The sequence below is a fragment of the Mustela nigripes genome, chromosome 1, assembly GCF_022355385.1.
Source record: "Mustela nigripes isolate SB6536 chromosome 1, MUSNIG.SB6536, whole genome shotgun sequence".
Classification (NCBI taxonomy): Eukaryota; Metazoa; Chordata; class Mammalia; order Carnivora; family Mustelidae; genus Mustela; species Mustela nigripes.
In genome coordinates, this window is record NC_081557.1 from 5,124,640 (window position 1) to 5,145,561 (window position 20,922).

General features: G+C 49.4%; 1 protein-coding gene across 3 annotated transcripts in view; it reads right to left on the reverse strand.

Annotated features, from left to right (window-relative positions):
• Window positions 1–545: 545 nt before the first annotated feature.
• Window positions 546–20,922, reverse strand: part of KDM2A (lysine demethylase 2A) — a 114,600-nt gene continuing 94,223 nt past the window's right edge. For all 3 annotated transcript variants that reach the window (XM_059400386.1, XM_059400368.1, XM_059400377.1), the window contains exons 13-21: window positions 14,892–14,975; window positions 13,171–13,440; window positions 12,526–12,657; window positions 10,279–10,368; window positions 7,621–8,333; window positions 5,470–5,633; window positions 4,705–4,863; window positions 3,928–4,143; window positions 546–3,517 (exon numbers count right to left, since the gene is read on the reverse strand). In XM_059400386.1, coding sequence (XP_059256369.1) covers window positions 3,336–3,517; window positions 3,928–4,143; window positions 4,705–4,863; window positions 5,470–5,633; window positions 7,621–8,333; window positions 10,279–10,368; window positions 12,526–12,657; window positions 13,171–13,440; window positions 14,892–14,975 — 2,010 coding nt within the window. In that variant the 3' untranslated portion in view covers window positions 546–3,335. The remainder of the gene's footprint in view (window positions 3,518–3,927; window positions 4,144–4,704; window positions 4,864–5,469; window positions 5,634–7,620; window positions 8,334–10,278; window positions 10,369–12,525; window positions 12,658–13,170; window positions 13,441–14,891; window positions 14,976–20,922) is intronic.

The following is a 20,922-nucleotide window of genomic DNA, read 5'->3' on the forward strand; positions in this document are numbered from 1 at the left end:
TACAATGTTCACCATGATGAAGTAAAATAGCATGGTGTTTCTAAAAGCAAGTAATGTTTTTTGACATTAAAAAAAAAAGGAAAGGCAGGTAGTACAGGCCCATGATGGTTCTGCTGCTTCTCCTCGAAGAATGAAACAGGCAACCCTTGACCTTAGTCTCTAGCACCAGAGCCTCCATGACCTTCTGACACTCGGGCACACACATACACACCAATGCAGAAAAGGTTTTGTTCTTTAGTTTTTAAATCCTTTTTATTTAAAAAAAAAAAAAAAGAAAAGAAAAGAAAAGAGAGAAAGAAGAAAAAAAACCCACCCAAACCCCCAAAATCCCCAATAAAAATATTTCCCATCGGAGGCTGTTTCTTTTTTTGTCTTTTAAAAATTTTATTACACAAATATCTCCCATTCATGTGTCAGAGGAAAGATGTCCTTGCTCTTTCTAAAACCAATAGTGGAGAACGTTTAGAAAACCGAAGTCCAACTAACTTTCCTCCTTCCCTGGCCCAAAGCAACCCCCATGTGTCAACTGAGATAGCAGGACTTGCCCCCTTAATGCTTACATTTAATTTAAAATTTTTAGCACAACATTGGAGATTTGACTCTAAATCAGCAACAAAAAATATATATTTACAGAATTTCTCCAAACAAACAAACAAACAAACAAACAAAAAACACAACCAAACCCTTTAAACATAGTGACTTTAGGAGTTTTATTTATGGAGCAGTTATTTTTTTTAATCACCAAGTGATTTTATATTATATATATATAAATTTTCTTCCTTTCCTTTGTGGTTTTTCGCCCCGGTGCTTGGAAAGATGGAGGCGGGGTGTCTGGCCCTGCGGTCTGAGGAGGGCAGGCTCTCCTGGCAAGGCCACATCTCAGAGCAGATTGCAGGAAATGCGATGGGACTCCCGGGATCCTCTGTCCCCAGAGACATTTCTTTCCTCCACGCAGACCAACCCTCACCTCTAAAAACCATTCCCCCCTCACAGTCCTAGAGAAAAAGGCAACCCAGCAAGGGCGTAGGGTCCATCTGCTGCCACTCCTGGGCTCCCTTTCCTGCTGACCAATTTACGTGCGCGGTAAAAATGCTTGTTTTTCCAAACCAAAAACAAACAAAAATAAAAACCAAGCCCCCCCACCCCCAACCAAACCATCAGCTTGGAAATTTCTGTGGATGAAATGTCCCAAAGTCAGAGGCACTCTCCCGGCACAATCCCTGCTCTGAAGGGGTCTCTCCACCTCCCCTTTTATAAAAAGACAACAAAACGAAACAATCTTTTCAGTACTTTCCACAGGAGCAACCAGAAAAAGGCAGGAAGCTTCCAATTATAGGTCATTAACAATAATATTAATAAGGTTTTTGCTCAATACCCAGGGTTCTTTACAGAGAAGTCCCCCTAACTGAGGCACTCTGGAATAAATCACTGGCATTTCCTCGAAGTTTCAGCCCCAGGTCACTGGGGCCTGGAGACCAACGGAAGGGGCAGAGGGTCACGGGAGCAGACTGCTGCTTTTAAGGTGCAGCCAAGAGAATCAGCAGATTGGAAGGAACCGACACAATGCCACCCCGTACCAGGACCCAGTTTTCTCTTAGGAGGCCAGTCTATGCCAGGGTCAAAGCTGCGCTAGGTGGCAAAGAGGGGGCCCCTCTGCCTCTATTGCTTTGGAAGTGGCAAGTGTGCAGTTGGCGTCTCTCCTCGGGGTGGCTCACGCTTCAGACCCCTGGTGCCTGGGCTCCTTCCCCTCCCCCACGGGGCTCCAGGAGGAGGAGAGCCGGAGACTGGGCTGCAGGGAAGGGGCCAGGAAGGAGGGGGCTGGAGGACGAGAAGGCGGGGCAGGGTTGTGCTATCGCTATCCTCACAGATGGGGAGCAGAGTGCAAATCCGCGTCTGTCACGTGTGAGCTCCTGCCGCGGGCTGCTGCCACTGAGCATCTCCTCACACACTTAAATATTGACCCAAAAGAAATTCCGACCTTTCTTTCTTTTTTCTTCTTCTTTTTTTTTTTTTTAAAGTGCAAAAAGCTCTCTGCTGCCCTAGAGAGAGGATCTTTGGACAGGCCGTTCTATGCAAAGTAAAAGGGGGCAGCTGATGGGGCTCAACACAGGGCGGTGGAGGGGGAGACACCACGCTCCCCTCCCTCGCTCCCTCCACACACACGTGTAATACACTCAGCCACACACACAGAGGCACATGCACACCCCCTTCCACGGCTACAGGCGGAGGGCAGGTGACTGGCTTCAAAGCAGGACCCCACTGCCCCCACCCTGCCACAAGGTGCCGGATCAGTGAGCCGCTGGGGCTAAACACAGGCCTGGGCTCTGGGGGCTACACCGCAGCGGAGGCCCAGAGCCTGCTGGGAGGCAGGTGGGGACCTAGCCAAGCTCTCTGCTCTCCCCGGCTTGGGGAGATAGGCTGCTCCCTCTGAGCACACACATCCTGGGAAAGCCCTGTCCAGGCAGGAAGGAGGAACGTGTGGAAAGGGCAGTGGGAGGCTAAAGACGGAGGGGAACAAGGAGATGGCGCCTGTCTCAGAATCTGCCTAGGAAGCAATAAAATGGGGGTGTCCCTGGGGTACACAGTTCCAGCTCCTCTGAAGAGCCAACCCCAGTAAGTGCAACAAGGACTTCAGAGAGACTAGTGGGCAAGTCTGGGGAGGGGGGTGACCTCATTACGCGAACTACCACGAGCATGGGACAGGATCAAGCTAAAGGCAGGGGCAGAGCGTGGACACGGATGAGAGGTTTTAGACACCTCAACAGCACCAGTACGATCGGCGCGGGTCTGGCCTTCCTGGGGGCCGCTGGCCCCTCCTGCATGAGCCGGCAGAGTGTGGGGGAGGAGAGACACGCACTGGACACCACGAGGAGAACCGGGCCACGGAGACGGGGCCGCTTTCTTCCCTGGAAATTTGCTCAGAACCAGGCACGGCTGGGGACCATGAATGGGGAGAAGGGCACCAGGGCCCAGCACGGATGACGGCTGCACAGATACCCCAAACTGAGAGCCCGGCCTCCCGGCCGGTGAGCAAGCGGGCAGGCGGGCAGGCGAGCAAGCGAGCAGGCACCTTGACAGCACACAGCCTGTGCTCTCCCCTCGGATTCGGATCAGTCTGCTACTCCTTTCTCCTTGGGAGGAGAGGAGCCGGCAGGTAAGCCTGGTGTCTACCCCCCTTCTCTGCCCCGCCTGTAGGGGAAGGGCTCAAGGGACAGGAGAGCAGAGAGGGAGTGTGACGCTGGCCTCAGAGCCCGTGCAGGGTTGGGGAGAGAGGCTCTCCTGGCTGGGGAGTCAGGGGAAGATCGGTTTCCTGCTCAGTCTGGGCTGCGTGTGTTTTAGCTGATCTTCTGTATCAGCTTCTCGTCAGACAGGCAGTAGAGACTGTTGATGGACAAGTCTGAGATGAAGTGCTCGCAGGCTTTTCGAGTGATCTGCTTGCATCCTCGAAGGTCAATCAAGGTGACGTTGGCAATTCGCCGTAGGTAGATCAGGGTCTGGTCTGTCAATTTATTGCAACCTGTGAGGAAAGGGACCATGAGGGCAATGCCATGTGCACACAGCCACAAGAGCCTGCTCCGCCGCTCAGCTCCCCAGCTCTTTTCCTTAGAATGCTAAGCAAAAGCCCTCTGTCTCATAAGCTACCCGGCTGAGAGACGAGAAGCGCGCCCCTTCTGCCTCGCACACCCCAAGGCCAAGGCCGACCAAACTGCAGCCGGCAATGGCCACGCCCTTAAGCAGCCAACAACTACTGGAGGCTTCCATCCGCCAATCAGTTAGAAGAGAGGGAAATCCGTGTCCTTGTCCAGATATGAGGAAACAAGTTAATTCCCTTCCAACAAACCCAGGTTCTCTGTTTCACTGGTCAAGCTCCAGGGAGGGCTGAGCCCTTCCGGAGGCGGGCGGCCCTGAGACACCGCGGCGGCGTACCTGCCATGTTGAGCTCCGTGAGGGAGTAGCGAGTGGAAGACCCGACAGCGGTGAGCAGGTTGGAGGACTGGTCTGTCAGGTGGCTGCAGTGACTGAGGTCTAGTCGAGAGAGGAGGGGCATGTGGCGAATGATGAGGCGAAGCGTGGCATCCGTGATGTCAAGGCCTGCCAGCCGGAAGTCAGTCATGTTCCGGAGCTTGCTGCGATTGTCCTGACCTGCACAGGCAAGGCCGGCGCCTAGGTCAAAACTCTTACCTCTAGCTGGCTCCAAAGCTGCGGGCAGCCTCAGCTCCTTCCAAGCCAGGCCTCCTCGCAGGGGTTAAGCAGAACTGCCCACACCCAGCCCTGCCTGCGGGGAGTGAGTAGGCTGTGGGGGCAGTTTCTAGGAAACCAGACACATTTTCTTTCTTCCCAGCTGCTAGATTTTGCCTCACACAGCAAAAGGGGATGTGTGGAACGCTCCACTCCTCCCCACACTCCCACACTTTTCTAGACCATAATGCAAACAGCTTCTAACGTCCCACCTCAACCATGAAGCCTTCCCAGACTTCCTCAGGATTACACCATCTGCGTCCCAGACGGAGTCCCTCCTTTGCCTGCAGGCAGGTGGCCGGCTGTGAACAGCTAACCTGCGCATCCACACCACCCGGCACTTTGCCCTCCATCTGTACTCATCCACAGCATCGTTCTGGACACTTCCTTAGTTTCTGAGACAAAGTCTGTCGAAAGACAAAGCTACCCTAAGATGAACACAGAGAAGTCAGGGCCAGAGCATACCTGGTTTATCAGCCGGTGGAGTCAGCAAGTCCCGAATTTGAGGGTCCTTGATTCCTACTGCCCACCGAAGATCAAGGGTCCTGAGAAGGGGGCAGCTGGAGGTGCTGAGGGCAGATACTGCAGACCAGGAGCAGCCTGCTAGGAGGAGGTCCTTCAGTCCTACAACGGGAACAGACAGACATGCAACCGTATACTCTATTGCATTTCCTCGCTTTGGTGGTAAAACCAATTGCTTAGTTCCTACCACAGTAATGTAGTGAGCGTTAGTGACTTCCTGTCTTCTAAGACCCCAAAATGCTGACGAGAGAAGGCATGCTAAGGGGCCAATCATGGCAGTATCACACTCAAATCTTGTCAGTGGCTCTATCCGGGGTGATGATGGACTACTCCAGCTAGTCTGGAGTGGTGCCTTGGGGACTGGTTGTTAGGGGCCCTGGGTGGAACCCCTGCTAACAAGCAGGAAGATGACAATGGCATGGAGCTGCTGCCCAATATGCTCCAAAGCAATTTTATTTTATTTAAGATTCTACTTATTTATTGAAAAAGAAAGACAGACAGACACAGACACACACACACAGAGTAGCACGCAGAGAGAGGGGGAGAAGCAGGCCCTCCCCTGAGCAGGGAGCCCGACTCAGGATTGATCCCAGGACCCCAGGATCATGACCTGAGCTGAAGGCAGATGCTCAACTGACTGAGCCACCAGGTGCCCAGCCCTAAAGCAATGGGAAGCAGCACTGCCTATAGCCTTCCCTGCCTGCTCACCCGGCAGCCTGTTGACGAGCCACGTCAGCTGTTTCTTGGAGATGTTGGTCCAACTGAGGTCAAGGCTGACTGGCTGCCTCTTGATGATGCCACTGAGAGCCTGGGGTACAATAGCCTTACACCTACTCAAGTCAATTTTTGTCCAAAGTCTCTTGTCGCAGCACCTGTGAGAGAGAGAGAGAGAACTGGCTGTCAATAACCCAATACCCCTTGTCGGAGGAGCTCCCATCAAAGCGTGCTGCGGGCTTCTGGGAGAAGCAGAGCACGTGGAGAGCCACCCTGCCTGGTTAGGCTCTTCTATAAGCAGACAGGTACCACACCCTGGGTTTTGTTTTTTTTAAATTGTTTTTGGTTTTGGTCTTTTTTTTTTTTTTTGCTTCAGAGAAAAGGACTTGTCCTTTACGGCAACCATACAGGTTAAGTAGTGAACTTGATCCGGTTCACCAATTTACTCTGGAAGGGCTGAGAACACAATTGTTAGGAACACACAGCAGACAATACTATAACCCTTCAATTGCATTAAAACAATATGGCTCCCACCAAAGCTTGTAGAAGGACGTATTAAAAAATTTGACTTCTTACTGCCTGAAGCCTTAGACTTGCCTCCAATTCTCTCCCTTGTCAGTCGTACCCAGCTGCCCGGGCTGCAGGATGTCCTCAGCACAGCTACAATCCATCCTGCCTTAAGCCCTACAAAGAGCCCATCCCTGTATGAGGCCGAAAGACGGTCTTTATCATCAGGTCAGGACAGTCTTCTCCCTGTCTTGCATTTCTGCTTCAGTGCTGTCTTTTTATTTTCTGCTCCAATCCAGACCAGAACTGGAAGGGAGAGGCCGCCTTCCCCCTGCAATCTACAGTCCACAGGCCATAAATAGCACTGCAACATGCAGGCTTCTGTTTAATATTTTACGGCCCCTGCCCCCAAGCCTGGCTCAGAGTCTGGTCAGCAGGGGAAGGGGAGACAGCACATAAGATGAGTCTTATGTGACTTGGTCTGGAAACTGAGGGACAGAACCAGGCAGGCCCGCTAGCACTACAAAGAGAAAATATTAGGACAATTTGGGTAGATCACATATTAATTCAGATTTGGGAAATAAACTCGCATTTGCCAAGAATGAGGTCTTTATTTAAAGACTGAAAATATTTCACCAATGGCACATGAGACTTGTATGGTAAAAACAAGCTGCTTATGATAGAGCAGTGAGTCTCAAACTTTAACGTGTATCAGAAGCCCCTGGAAAACGTGTAAAAAAAAGATGGCCTGGCCCCACCCCCAAAGGTTCTGACTCAGAAGTACTGAAACAGGCAATGAGAATCTGCATTTCTAACATGATGCCGGGCAATGCCAGTGGCCCACCAGTAGTCTGAGCATCACATTTTGAAAACTACTCTAACTTTGTTTGGCCCAGATACAAAGAATATGTTACGTCCTAGGGCCTAGGCACAAAAGGAAAAATAATGCCCTACGGAAACGTCTGTTCATCATCTCAAGGGACTTCTTCTCTCCGCTAAGTATCTCACTGCTGAGCTTGAGAAGAAATGGCAGGTCTCATTAGGAAGGATGAGTAAGTCTCAGGAAGCTCAAAATTCGACTCTGCTTCCTCAAGAAAGGAATTAGGGTCCAGACTTGGGGGATAAGAACAAAAACTGGAAAACGGTGAAAACATTTACATTTTTTGAAAAGCATGTCCACCTCTTTCTATAGATGGAGAAGAAACCGAGGCAGGGGCTCGAGAGCAGTCACCTGGGTCAGTAGCAACGGGTGTGACTGATACAGCTGAGACTGAGACAGGCTCTCAGCACATGTGTGCTGAGTACAGGTTACTTACGAGAGGGGGGTAAAACTGATGACTAAAGGTTTGACACAAACTGTACAAATCCAACCCCCAAATCAGTTTCGCACACCCAGCAGAGAGAAGCGGGAAAGTGCAGAGCAGGGAGAGGAAGCCAAGGGCCAACCTTGCCCGAGGACCCCTGCAGGTACAAAGAGCCGCATCTTTAACAGGACCCACTGTCTAGGGAACGGACTGAGTTGATTCAGTCCTTGGGGACCCAGCAAGCCTCCAGATGCCAAGACGCATGCAGTTCTCATATGGAAAGTCTGCCACCTACTCCCATACCCCTATTCCTGATCCCTGTATCCCTGCTCACCATTTATACCACGTCTTGCACACTCGCATACATTCACAAAGTTCTCTGCGGCTGAGGTAGCGGAAGACAGACATCCAGACCTCCCGCTGCATCCAGCTTTCGTCTCCATCCTGAGCCCAACTGCCCCGGCCATTCAGCCTGGCTGCACCCCCCTCCTCTGCACTGTCATCTTCCTCCTCCTCCTCCTCCTCTTCCTCCTCCTCTCCCCCCAGCCCCTCCTCATCCCCACGCTGGGGGGTTCGGGCTGAGCAGTGCTGCACTAGCACACGGGGGGAATGGCGAAGGTTGGCAGAGGAGGCCGTGATGGCCTGCAGCTTGGGCACAATGGATGTCCCGTGGAGCTCTTTGGTGGGCCTCTGCAGCGTGACAGTGAGGTACGATCCCCGGATCTTGGCTTTCTCAACTTCAGACAGCTCCTTTTTGCCGCTGGGATTGTTCTCCTTTTCCCGTACCATGGTGCGCTCTGTGGCCTGTAGCCGCAGCAACTGCCGCCGTTTGAAGCGCTCATCGCGGCTGGCACTGTGGTGGTCGCTGGGGCCAGCCCCAGGGGATGACCGAGTCACCATACCCCGGGGGGAGACCGGGTCATGGATGAGCTGCAGCATGGAGGTGGGTGAGTGAGGTGGGGGCGTGAGGGGCTCGTCGCAGCTCCGCAGGGGCCGCAGGACTTTGGCTTGCACGGCTTCGTCGTCACTCTCTTCCATTTTCCGCTTCTGCAAAACACGCCCCCAAAAAGCCCCGTCAGTACTTTCCTCCAAAACCCTTTAAATTTGCAGTGAGCCTCACTGTTGCTCTCCGGAGACGAGAAAGAAGACAGATCACTGCTCTTCTACGGGCAAAGGGGTGGCTGCAGGCTACAGGGTGGTCACCTCCTCAGAGTCCACGATCTGCCACATCAGCAACCGGGCCAGAGCCTGTGCTGGAGAAAGCTGATTACAGACCAAACCCTTAAAATAGGTCACTTGGGAAATCTACCTGTGTGTGACACAAAGGTTTGTGTCCAAGTATAGAGGAGTGAGACCCAAATTTGAGCTGCATGATTCCACAGCCCACCTTATGCATCTCTTGCCCCAAATTTTGGGATTTTAATTCCCTGGATAAAGATATCCTTTAAAGAGACCACAACTTTACCCCTATGCAATCTGACCATTTTAATTCTGTCTCTAATTTAGCTCCTTCACCCTGGAGAGGTGTCTGATGGTAGATGCTTGTGGTAGAAGAAAAGCAGCCTACAGAAACCATTTGAACTAGGACACAGATCTCACAGCAGTAAGCACCACGTTTAGCTCCAGTGTCTGAGCCAGACTCTACCAGGCTGCTTCCTCCCCTCCCCACCCCACCCTATCCCTAGAGTCCAACCCCACGGAAGACAAAGCAGAGCGCGAGAACCTCTGTGAGCAACTGCAATGCTCCAGAGGCATGTGCGCCAGATGAAGAGGAGGAACTGGGGTTCAGTGAAGCCAGTGCTCCACCAGGGCCAACACCTCATCCCAGGGCACCTGTCTCTTCCTGGCGCCCACCGTGACTCTGCCTGATGACGCTGAACCAGTGTTCCACTAGGGATCAGAGAGCAGTGTTCATATTCTCCTCAAGGAGACCGTTTCTGTCCCTCAGCAACAAGCCCTGCTCCCTTTGCTCTGTACTTTCTTAGAGCACTATGTTTGGAAGAGAATGACCGCCTCCTGGGTGCTGGCTTTGACAATGCAGGAAGGTAACACTAGAACACAGAATCTGTCGGCCCACCTGCTCGAGAAGGGAGGCAAACGCCCACCACTATGCTACTGCCGCCAAGGACAAAAAATGTAGAAGCTTCCAGTATAAGAACCTGAGGTACCTGCTGAAGCTGAGAACTTCAGCACTAGTCAACTCTACATCCCCGCAACTCCCAAGACAGTTAGACTGAAATTCAACTACCTCAGTGCCCAAGTGGAAAGAAACAGACGACAAGGAAATCTGTCTCTGCTCCTGTGCAATGGGGCCATGAGGGGACCACTGGGGGCTGGTTGGCTGCCACCAGGCCAGCTGCCTCCTCTGGGTGTGCCCTCAACAGGTCTTGTTCTTGCTGGTCTGAGTAACCAGAGTCCTTCTGGCCCTTTAGCATTACCCACCGGGCCAGCAACCTCCACTACTCAGGGCCAAGGTCATGGCACTGGTCCCCCTGCAGGGAGGGGCTACTTCTGTGGGACATGTTTGGGCACAAGGGCAGGGCTTTCTGCAAGGCCACAAAGGTGAAGAGGACAAAAATGTGAGCCTGCTTAACTGGAAACTCCAGCACACCACTGTACTTACCCACTGCCTCAGGTCACTGCCTTCCCTTTAGTTTCATTCCTCAGGAGCAACCGTGCTCGCCTCACCGCCCTCCTCAAATAACTCAGCTGTCTGGGCTGCCTAGGGTCCCAGAGTGTAAAAAGACCTCAGCGATTTGCAGACCCCAAGTGGAACAGTATTCAGTAATACAAAAAACCCAAACATTAAAAATTCCAAACAAAAGAAAAAATAATTAAGCAAAGGTAAAAAAAAAAGAGACACAATACAAAATAATCTCTGTGGGTCAGAAAAACCATGTGAATAAAGTTGCAAAGGCAAATGTATTCTAGCCATCCTCCAAGCCTGGCGTTTCCTTTCTTCTCCAGAGCAATCTGGAAAAAGCTCCCCTACCTGGGCTTTCTCCGAGCTGTCCTCCTGGTAGCACTTTGGACACTCCCAGCAATTTGGCAATTCCTCATTAAGCAGCCCTTCTCCATCCATCTAGAGTAAGACAGGAATGTTAACAATCTAGCACATTAGAAGCAAACAAAAAACCCAAAATATAAGAAACCCCAGCCTCTCTATTTTTTTTGAAGATTTTATTTATTGAGAAAGAGGAAGAGAGCACAAACAGGGGGAGCAGCAGGTTTCCTGCTGAGCAGAGAGCCCAATGCGGGGCTCGATCCCAGGACCCTGGGATCATGACCTGAGCTGAAGGCAGAGGCTTAACTGACTGAGCCACCCAGGCACCCCCACCCCGGCCTGTTTCTTAAGGCTCCTGTATCATACAGTAATAGCCACATAGTTGGGAAGAACGTGGAAGTTACCTACTCGTAAACACGTCGTTGTTTGTGGAGATTCCCAAGAGTCTGGGTCAATGTGGGGTCTCTCTCCTGACATACACATGTATATATTTATCTCTCCTGACACATTCATTTTCTTGAAAGTTTCCTGCCACTCTGCAGAAGGAACTGACCCCACAATTCAGAAGGTGCCAGACCTTATTTTGATAGTGGGGCACAATAATTATGACTGCTTGGGTTCTGACACCAGTGGCCTCGTCTCTGTGACACTGTGCTCTCAACTATAAAGTGAGGATAAATAACAACTCCTATCTTATGGGGTTGTAGTGAGGAGTAGATGAATTACCTGTTAAGTGTTTAGGAAAATGCTTAGCGTATAGTAAATACTTTCTTTATCGACATGGAGAGGATATCGCATCTTACTGATCCTAAGATGCATATTTTTTTCACATCTATTTCTGAAATTGGGCTGCATCTCACAATTAACAGTATCTTACAATCCTTGTCAGCCAGGTGGCAGTCATGATACAGTTGTCACCCTTGGAGAAATCAACAAAATACCAGTACCAGTGCCCTTTAGATTGAAAGAAATATGAATAGGGTAGATCTGACTTCACAGGGCTGTCTTCAAGACGTAAACAAGAGGGGTGCCTGAGTGGCTTAGTCAGTTAAGTGTGTGACTCTTGGTTTCAGCTCAGGTCATGATCTCAGGGTGGTGGGATCGAGCCTCACATTGGGCTCGGTGCTCAGCGGGAGTCTGCTCTAGATTCTCTCTCCCCGTCCCTTCCTCTACTCATGTGTTCTCGCTCTCAAATAAATAAATCTTTAAAAAAAAATTTAGAAGAAGATGTAAACAAGAGAATGCATGTAAAACAGTGGTTCTCCAGGTGCCTGGGTGGCTCAGCTGGTTAAGGGTCAACTCTTGATTCTGGCTTGGGTCAGGATCACAGGGCTGTGAGACGGAGCCCTGCATTAGACTTGGAGCTGGTAGTGGAGCCTGCGTTCCCTCTGCCCTTCCCCTCCTCCCTCTCAGAATCAGTCAGTCAATCAATCAATCAGTGGTTCTCTGCCCCAGCTACACATTAGTATCATTTAAGGAGCTTCTGCACACACTTAGGCCCAGGGTCCCTGCTTGAAGAGTGGACATGACCTCTTTTTGTTTTTGTAAGATTTTATTTATTTATTCATTTGATAGCTAGAGATCACAATTAGGCAGATAGGCAGGCAGAGAAAGAGGAGGAAGCAAGCTCCCTGCTGAGCAGGGAGCCCAATGTGGGCCTCGATCCTAGGACCCTGGGATCATGACCCCAGCCAGAGGCAGAAGCTTTAACCCACTAAGCCATCCAGGCGCCCCAAGGACATGACCTCTTAAAAGACTGAACCAATTTCCCTATTACTTTCTTAGAGGCCCTCACGTGCGTACAAAGCGTGACAGAGCATAAGCACTCATTAAACATTAGCTGATACCATCACTCTCACCATCTTTCAGGAACTCATATCCAGAGACACACTGAAGTACATAGCACAGATGCTTAAAGGCACAAAGCATTCCAAAACAGACCAGGCCTGGCCTGGCGACTCCAAATATACTCTTTGGAGGCCAGACTGCAAGCTCCAGGAGAACTGAACTGTTATTTTGTCCTGGGCTATCCCTCAGGGTCTAACACAGTGGCTGACACACAAACCAGGCATCTGAATCAACGACAGATGTTAGACTATGACGTGACCCACAGATGACGGTCCATATTAGGGACGCTGGTGGCCTCTTGTGACACATTCCCACTGCATGCTCCACCCGGTGCCTTCAGACATTCTACCAGCTGAGCCCTCAGGGGGCCCTGAGGCCTCTCCTCACCTGGAGGCAGCCAGGATGAACAATCTCATTGCAGATACAGCATTCCATGAGTTTCTTCTCGAAGTCCTGTGTCTCCTCATTTTGATCCACCTCTCCACAGAGGGAACACGTGACAGAGTGAGGCAGTCTGGGCTACAAGAGGACAAAGAAACCAAGAAAAGAGCAGACTCAGATGCTTATCAGTTCAGCTTCCCTTTAACTCAAGACGGGTGATTTGCTTCCTGTAATTCTCAGGGAGCGTGGAAACTGGGCAAAGAGCAGCTTCTGGTAGGGTGGCCAGCGGAGGAAGACCGGGAGAACCAACCGGCTGGCAACTGGAAACAGAGACCAGTTCACTCTCACCAGTCAGCCCGAGGCCTCACAGGCCCTTCCTCCTAACCCACCTAGCCTGGAGGGACCGACGGCAGGGACCTCTGTCCCTGCAGTACTGCCTTCTTAGCTGAAAACAGGGCAAGCAAGGTCGAAAAGGTGAACAGGGTCACTTCTGAGCCCAGAGAAAAAACGGACAGACAAAGCAAGCCAAAAAGAGACAGAAACTTCTTTCCATCTCTGAAGTCTCTAGAACTCTCACTCCCTGTACTTCAGTCCCTTTGGCACCACCTGTCTTCTCCCTCCCCCAAGTTCTTTACCCAGCAGGCCACTTACTGCCAAGCACTGCCGAAGAACACAGGACTGCTTCATGCGACCGGGCCCCCCAAACTTCTTCATGTCCCTGCAGTAGTGGCAAACACCACACTCTCCTTGCACACACGCTTTGCACTTCCGGCAGCGCACCCGTCTCCGCCGGGCTCCTGACACGATGGGGGAGGCGGCAGCAGGCCTCACGGGTGTTAACCGAGGAGCCGGTTTCATGGTGTGAGGCTTTGTGATGGGGATGGTAGGAACCCGCACCTTTGGCCGGGCGGGGAATTTAAGCTGGAAAGAGAAAGCAGCGAGGTCAAATATATCAAGTAACTCTGAGGACCGGAGAAGGTAGAAGATAACGCAGCTTGGCGAACTATGGCCCACGAGCACATCGGCCCGCTGCCCATTTTTGTAAATGAAATGTGACCAGAACACAGTGACGCTCATCTGTTTACGTATTGTCTATGGCTGCTTTCACGTGCAACTGCAGAGTTGAGAAGTTGCCACAGAGACTGTATGGCCTGCAAAACCAAAAATATTTATTGCCTTTATTATATTTGTCATCTGTGTATTACCTCTACAGAAAAGGTTTGCCAATCTTGTCAGTCTTTTCACCTCACCCACATCCGTCTCACTCTGCTGAGCTGTGACACCCCCACTCCCTGGAGCTTTCTATGTACCAAAGCCATCCAGGGGCCCTCTGATATTTCCTTGTCCTGAATAGTCCTACTCAGAAGATACTCATAAATAAGACCGTTAACTACTCGAGGGGGAGACGGATCTTGCTCATTTCTTTATTATTCTCAATCTGGTACATAACATACACTCCAGTAGCCCTTAGGTATAGAATCTCTCTCTTAGGTATACGTTTATAATCTTATTGCTTGTCTTTGTCCTGGTGATCTTTTCAAGAACAAGGACTGGGTCTTTTAGTTCTTCAAATTTCCAGGGTACCTTAAACATGTTTCTGACACAAAACATACAACAGCGAGAAATGACTGAGCTGTTCTGAGGCAGTTTCATGTGGTCAAGCATCGGCTAGGTGGGACTTCTCCACCTAGGAAGTGGTTCTTTTAAGACATCTTTCACAGCTATACATCTAAACATTCCTAAAACGTGACAGCTCTGCAAATTTCAACTGGGGACACCAAAGAAGGGCCTATGTATTTGCCAAACTCATGGCAAAGATCAGAATGCGAGCTCTTACTTTTATTTAATAAATAACCGTGACAAAGGACAATACAGGAAAAAAATCATACAGAACCTAACGAAAACTCGTAAATGACAATTTATTAGCTGACAGGTCATTCCTTTCCTTCTTTTTTCAATTTGATACCGAAAAATCCAAATTAAGGGGTTTCCTGAGTGTGTGCACTCACTCCATCATTGAAATAGTCCAGCCATTTAAATATATGTAATTATTTTGACTAGTTAAAAAATACCCGTGAAAATAACTGAATCACCAGGCCAGAAGGATAGGAACAAATCCATTCTGGTGAATAAATGTACACTTTTGGATCTAAACCTGGAGGCAGGTTCTTAGTTCTGTTAAGAGAGTCACCTCCAAAGATAGCCACTTATCCTGACCTAAGAGTTAAAACAGAACAGAGTAATGATTTTCTGTCAGTTTATTTTCATGTGCCAAAAGCTGTCTGCCTCTAGTTGTGCTTTTTCTTCCTGGAACGGTGATGACCAGCCAGCAAAATGCTTCAGCAGCCTGAAGATCAAGAACAGCTCCTTACCTTATCCCTTTTTGGCCACTGCACTATCGGGACTCCAGTGAGGGCTAACTTGGGATCGCTGTTGGCAAGCTCCTCCAGCAAAATCTGAGGGTAGGATAGGACAGAAGAGGGGGAGGAAAAGCAAGGCACAGTGAACAAAGAGCCGACGACTCCCAGCAGCATCAAGACTTAGCCCCAGTCCCTAAAACCGACATGGGAAGGGCAGGCTGGCAACTGTGTTTTCCCTTCGTTTACAGGACTCACTGTAAAACAAATTGAAGACGAAAGAGAAAACTCCGACTAGTACTAGTACTATCAAGACTTTGAATTTACCTTTGCTCCCAACCCCATACTCGCATACTCACTGTGCAGTTGGTATGTACACTGAAGTAGCTAGCTAGCTACGTGGCAACAAGTGTTACTTGTCATACAGTTCTATATATGGCGGTACAACTTTATACTGCCCCTTTAACTTCTCAATACCAGTCAATGAATATTATCAAGAAGTAAGTACTGCCTTCATTTTGTAGATCTCAGCAAAGTGGCAAAAAAGACTGGCTAATGCTGGATTAATATGAAACGCAGAGTCTTAATGTCTTGATTCAACCCAGAGCTCTGTTCTTTTAAAGTTGATTACAGCAATCTCAACTTCAAATCAACCAATCAATTGATCAATCTCTCTCTCTCTCACACACACACACACACACACACACACATAAAGTCAAGTATTTGGCTTTATTCTTATAAACAGAGCAGGAACAATCTTGGGGACAACAGTTTTGATGGCTTTAGCCAATCTAGTCTGAACGACTTGAAGACAATGCGACAGTAAGAAACTGCCGCTGAAGTGATTCAGGCTGGTCTACTGTTACTTGGAAACAAGTCTTTATGTTTTACACAGAAAACTTCTGAATCCCAGACCTAGCAGAATGAAATCCCTCTTTCCCTGACCTCATGAGCCCTAATGCAAAGGTAACAGCAAAAAACCCCTAAATCCAGAAGGCAAGTTACAAGATTCCTTTCAGGTTGCCCTCCCTAGTATATTAACTATTTCAACAACTAAACTTTGATCCTGGACCGTGAGCACGCCTGGGCCATCTTTAATAATCATTTCCATATTCCTGCAGGCTCTGCCTAGAAGACCAGGACTTTTTGAGGCATGAAGCACTTCTCTACCAAGCATTTTCATCCTAACCTAAGGATCATGATCCAAATCCCAGAGTTGGGACTCAGAAAGACCCTTTAAAACTCACACCCAGGAAGCTCCCCCACGAAGATCCCCTTTGCCAAGTCTCCAGATGCCTCTCACCCTCCCCCAAACTGATTTCATTTGCAGACGTTTTATTTACTTCAAGTTGCTATGGCATCCTATTCTGAAGCCTCCTGTTCAACACCGCCCAGCCCAGCGTGGGGGTGAAGAGGCGGTGCGGTGCCACGTGGGACTAGGCTCTGGTACGGGCTCCTAATCTCCCTAGGGTGAAAAATTCAGGTCCATTCAACGTGTGTGTTAGGGAGTACATAGTTCCCCTCCCCCACGTCATACTGCCGAGGAGTAGGACTCTGCCCATTTCCTCTGCCGGAGAGCACTGAGCTGTCCACAAACAGGGACTTTCCACTTTCAGCAAAACAGACCGCACAGAAAGATCTGCGATTGTCTGAGGAGGAAAGGAACCTAACTGCTCACCAAAAGCAGTCTCCTTCTACCTGCACGATTTTTTGTGTGGGGGACAGGGAAAGGTAGGTGGAGAAACTGCCTCAGCGTGGGGGTGGAGGGGGGCAGCTGTTCACGCATATACCGCTCACTTGCTGGGGTCCGTGTGGGTGTGGAGGGAAATGCAGATTTCCTTCCAACCCTTATTTTGTTGGGGCCATACAACCAAGCTCACCCCGCTTCATCCAAAAAGGCAGACTCCAGATGAGGCCCTCTAAGAAACCATATAAAGAAGCCACCACCCTTCACCAGAGGGGGTTTGGGACGGGGAGCGGAGAGCGGGGGTGGAGTGCGGAAAGGCTGACGCCTATCTAGGCTCCTGGCATTCGGGAGAACATTCAAACACAAGCCCACACCCCACACATCACAGGAAGGGGAAGAGAACAGCGGGCGTCTGGGCAGAGAAGGGAAAAGGATTCCCCAAAGCCCAGCGACCCAATTCAAAAGCAGAGCCCACCAGGACAGGGCACAAGTGCGGTGAGGGCTCCCGGGCTCCCGCAGCACTGAGTAACCTGAGCATTGTCCGGGACCCGCCCGGCAGGCTGCTCTTCTGCCTCTCGGCCGAGACAAAGTCCCTACAGTTACACACACCCCGAGTCAGAAAGGGTTTGCCGCCCGCCCGCCTGACCTTGCGTTTCTCGTCGCTCTGGAGCTGCCGAGGCTCTTGGTTGAAGTTTTCCCAGCGTCTTTGTTTTGTTTTCTGTATTGGAAGTTGTGCTGAAGGAGTTAGGTTTTCTCCCTCTAGGAAAATACCAATTTACTTGAAAATTCTGGAATCTCCCAAAGTACATCAGGCAGGGCAGTCCGGTTATAACCCTTCAGGCTACCCGGAGGGAGCAGCCTGTCGTGTTCTGAGCTCCTTCTCGAGCCCTTCAGCTCAGCCGCGGCTTCCTGTGCCTGCGAACAATGCTGCTGCGTCACCCACATGCAGCTCCCAGAAATGCTTTGCAACGGAAGATGGCAGGAGGGGGAGCTGAGCTCGAGTGAGCGAGCCAGGCAGAGGGCCCAGCCGTCCTGCTGCAGAGTCGGGAGGGGGTGTGCTCGGCGAGGGCTGTCGGCCCCGTGATTGGAGGAAAGGCTGCCCAGGAGGCGAGCTAGGCCGCGCCCCCGCCCCCGCCCCCTCCCTCCCACCACCACTGCAATAGGAGAACCCAAGGCCGGCCCCAGAGGGCTCCCTCCGGCCGACTTCGGAAGGCGCCAGCGAAAGGAAAGGCTTTAACCCGTTCTGCATCTGCGCCCGTGAGTGTCCTTGCCTCCGTCCACACCCTTCAACGCAGGGTCACCTCTTACTGTTACAGCAGCACTCTTTCCCGGGGAGCAAACACACACGACCGTCCCCCCTGCTCTTCAGGCAAACAGGAAGTCGCCCGAAGTTCAGCCTGTGCAAGAGCCAGGCACCCGGGTTGAGCTCCTCTGAGCCCCCTTTCTGCCGGCACACCCGCCTGCTTCACCTGCCCTCAGTGCTGCTCTCCCAAGTCCAGAATTCACAACGAACATACGTGTTTCCAGAAAAACCTTCAGGAACAACACATTTCAACCAATATTGAGATATTCAATACATATGTCTGTTTAATATCAACTATTTCTACAACAGATGCCTGCCTCTGGTTGCGACTGGGCACTCCACCACCGAACAGCAATGCCTAGGCAGCTAGTGCTTCTAGCAGTTCCATCACGACCAAGTCCAGCGAGCTGAGGCTCAATCTCAGGTCCAGGTGCTTTACTCTCCTGCCACGGAACCAGCACAAGGAGCCACTGAATCTGTGTCTGCCAACTCCATTACCCACCAGTCTCCTCAGACTCTCCAGGACACCAGCACTCCTGCACATTTCCTATCTAGTCGTTTGTTTTGCCTGCCCCATTCCTGATGTCCCCTGGATGAAGCAGGCGACCCTGCATCTTATCAGACACCTCAACCACGCCACTTCTGACAGCCCCTTGAATGATGTGTGTCACACACTCTCCATGCACTGATCACGGTTAGGGAGAAGCTCAGACTGAACACACTCTCTCTCAGGCTACAGTGTATCTTTTGGATCCAGATTTATGTAATTTTTAGACTCTCATAAATGTAACTTGGCTTTTTCAGGAATTACAGATGCTGCTTTGAAAGCCCTCAGGCCATTGGGAACCTAGCTAGGAAACATTCTTATTTATTTTCAGGACAGTTGTCTCAGTGAGTTTCTGGTGCAGAGTCAGCGGCTAATGGGCTTTATGGGGTCTAGGCCAGGGGCTACAATATGGGCTTTATGGGGTCTAGGCCAGGGGCTATTACATATTCACAGTAGTTTACCAAGGAAAGGTGGGAGTTCTGTGCTTTTTGGTAGAGCTCTTCCTTGAAAAGGTTCTATGATCATCTTAATCCTGAACCTCTAGTCTGCACTTTATCTTAAGACTCAAAGACCAAGTGCCATCAGCCTATTATGTTTGACAAACTTTCCTTGATGGTGTGGGAGGTCTTCTTAGAAAATCCTTGTTTTGGTCTTGGTCCTATCTAACCTAGAGGGATGATAAAAAACGAATACTTAGGAAAACATATTGTCATGTTGTAGCAAGTGAAAACCCTAAAGGTCACCAGGAAAGGACAAAAACCAGATAAGATACTAGGGAACTCACTCCAAGTAAGTTTCCAAATCATTAATTAAACAAGGCTGATTTTTTCTATTAATTTAGAATAAGATAGGCAATAAAGATCAGAATTAGTAAGAACCTGACATGTAATACAAGAATGTAATAAAAACACTTTGAAGAATTACATGCATTTTAATCTAACCTTATATGCCTTGTAGCTGTTAAATTATTTAAAACTTTCTATTTAAGGGTGCCTGGCTGCTCAGTCAGTAGAGCATGAGACTCAATCTTGGGGTAGTGAGTTCAAGCCCCATAGTGGGTGGAGAGTTTACTTAAAAAAAAAAAAAATAGTAAGTATAAGTAAACAAAATAAAACTTTCCACTTATTAACAATGTGTGAATTATTACAAATAACAGTAAAAACTGCAAATGGAGTTTTATTTATAGAGGCTGCCTTCTCCCCCCTCATCCAGTTTTATTAAAGATTAAGATCCAATACAGGGTCCTCTACCAGTTCTCTTTAACTAGCATCCGAGTCACCCCCAAAGTGTCAGATGAAGCAAACTTGTGAATAGTGTCTATACTTATCTGAAACCATGACTCTCTGCTTTCAGTTCCAGCACACTCCTGAGATGGAGCCGACTGTAAATTTTTAGATCATGGTTGCAAAATGTTAGCATCTCAGATCAGAGCAGCAGTAGTAGTCTATGCACCACAAAGAACAACTCTGGAATTTATAAGTTGAGAGCCATTTATATAATGTTGGCAATGAATCTATATCATCTAACAGGAAAGTTTATTAACTTTCTATTTTTTATTTAAGAGCTCACCTGAAATGTTTATTTTATTTAAAGATTTAATTTATTCATTTCACACATATAAAGCAAGGGGGGCGGGAGAGGGAGAGGCAGGCTCTCTGCTGCGCATGGAGCCTGATAGGGGCTCAATCCCAGGAACCTGAGATCATGAACTGAGCAGAAGGCACATGTTTAACTGAGTGAGCCACCCAGGCGAGGCTAACTTTTTATTTTTATTTATTTATTTCTTGAAGTGGGCTCCATGCCCAGCATGGAGTTCAATGTGGGGCCTGAACTCATGACCCTGAGATCAAGAGTCAGGATGCTTCACTGACTAAACCACCCGGGCCCCTTATTTATTTATTTTTAAGTAATCTCCCTACCTAACGTGGGGCACAAACTCACGGCCCCAAGATCAAGAGTCACATGTTCCTTCTATTGAGCCAGCCAGGTGCCCCTTAACTCTTGAATTAGGAAGACTGGTACCTCCTTCCCTCAGGACAGGATCCAACCACTACACCCAGTGCTCACTCGGCACCCTACACCACGCACAGCGCCTGTAAAACCTAGAACGCGCTGACTTTCTCAGCCCATTTAAATGGCTGCTCCAACATTGACCTGTACTCCCCCTGAGGGCTTGATCCATAGCAGGTCTCCATATTTACTCCAACACTCAGCCTGCTTCCTGGCACAGAGTAGGCAGGCATTATTCGGAGAAGTGGAATAAATGAATTTCATAGATTTGTAACATCTAATTTTGTTTTCTCTAACAGTGATATGGATTATTAAGTACTCTACTAATATTATCATTAATTTTCAGAATAGCTCCACTGAGGTGGATGTTATTTTAGAGAAAATAGGCTTTCATATATCTAGTATCTTGACCGAAAGTCACATGTTTGCTAAGCTCATCAAAATAGCTTAGAGAAACCAAGAAAGTAAATATTTAGTAATATAATATATACTATATATA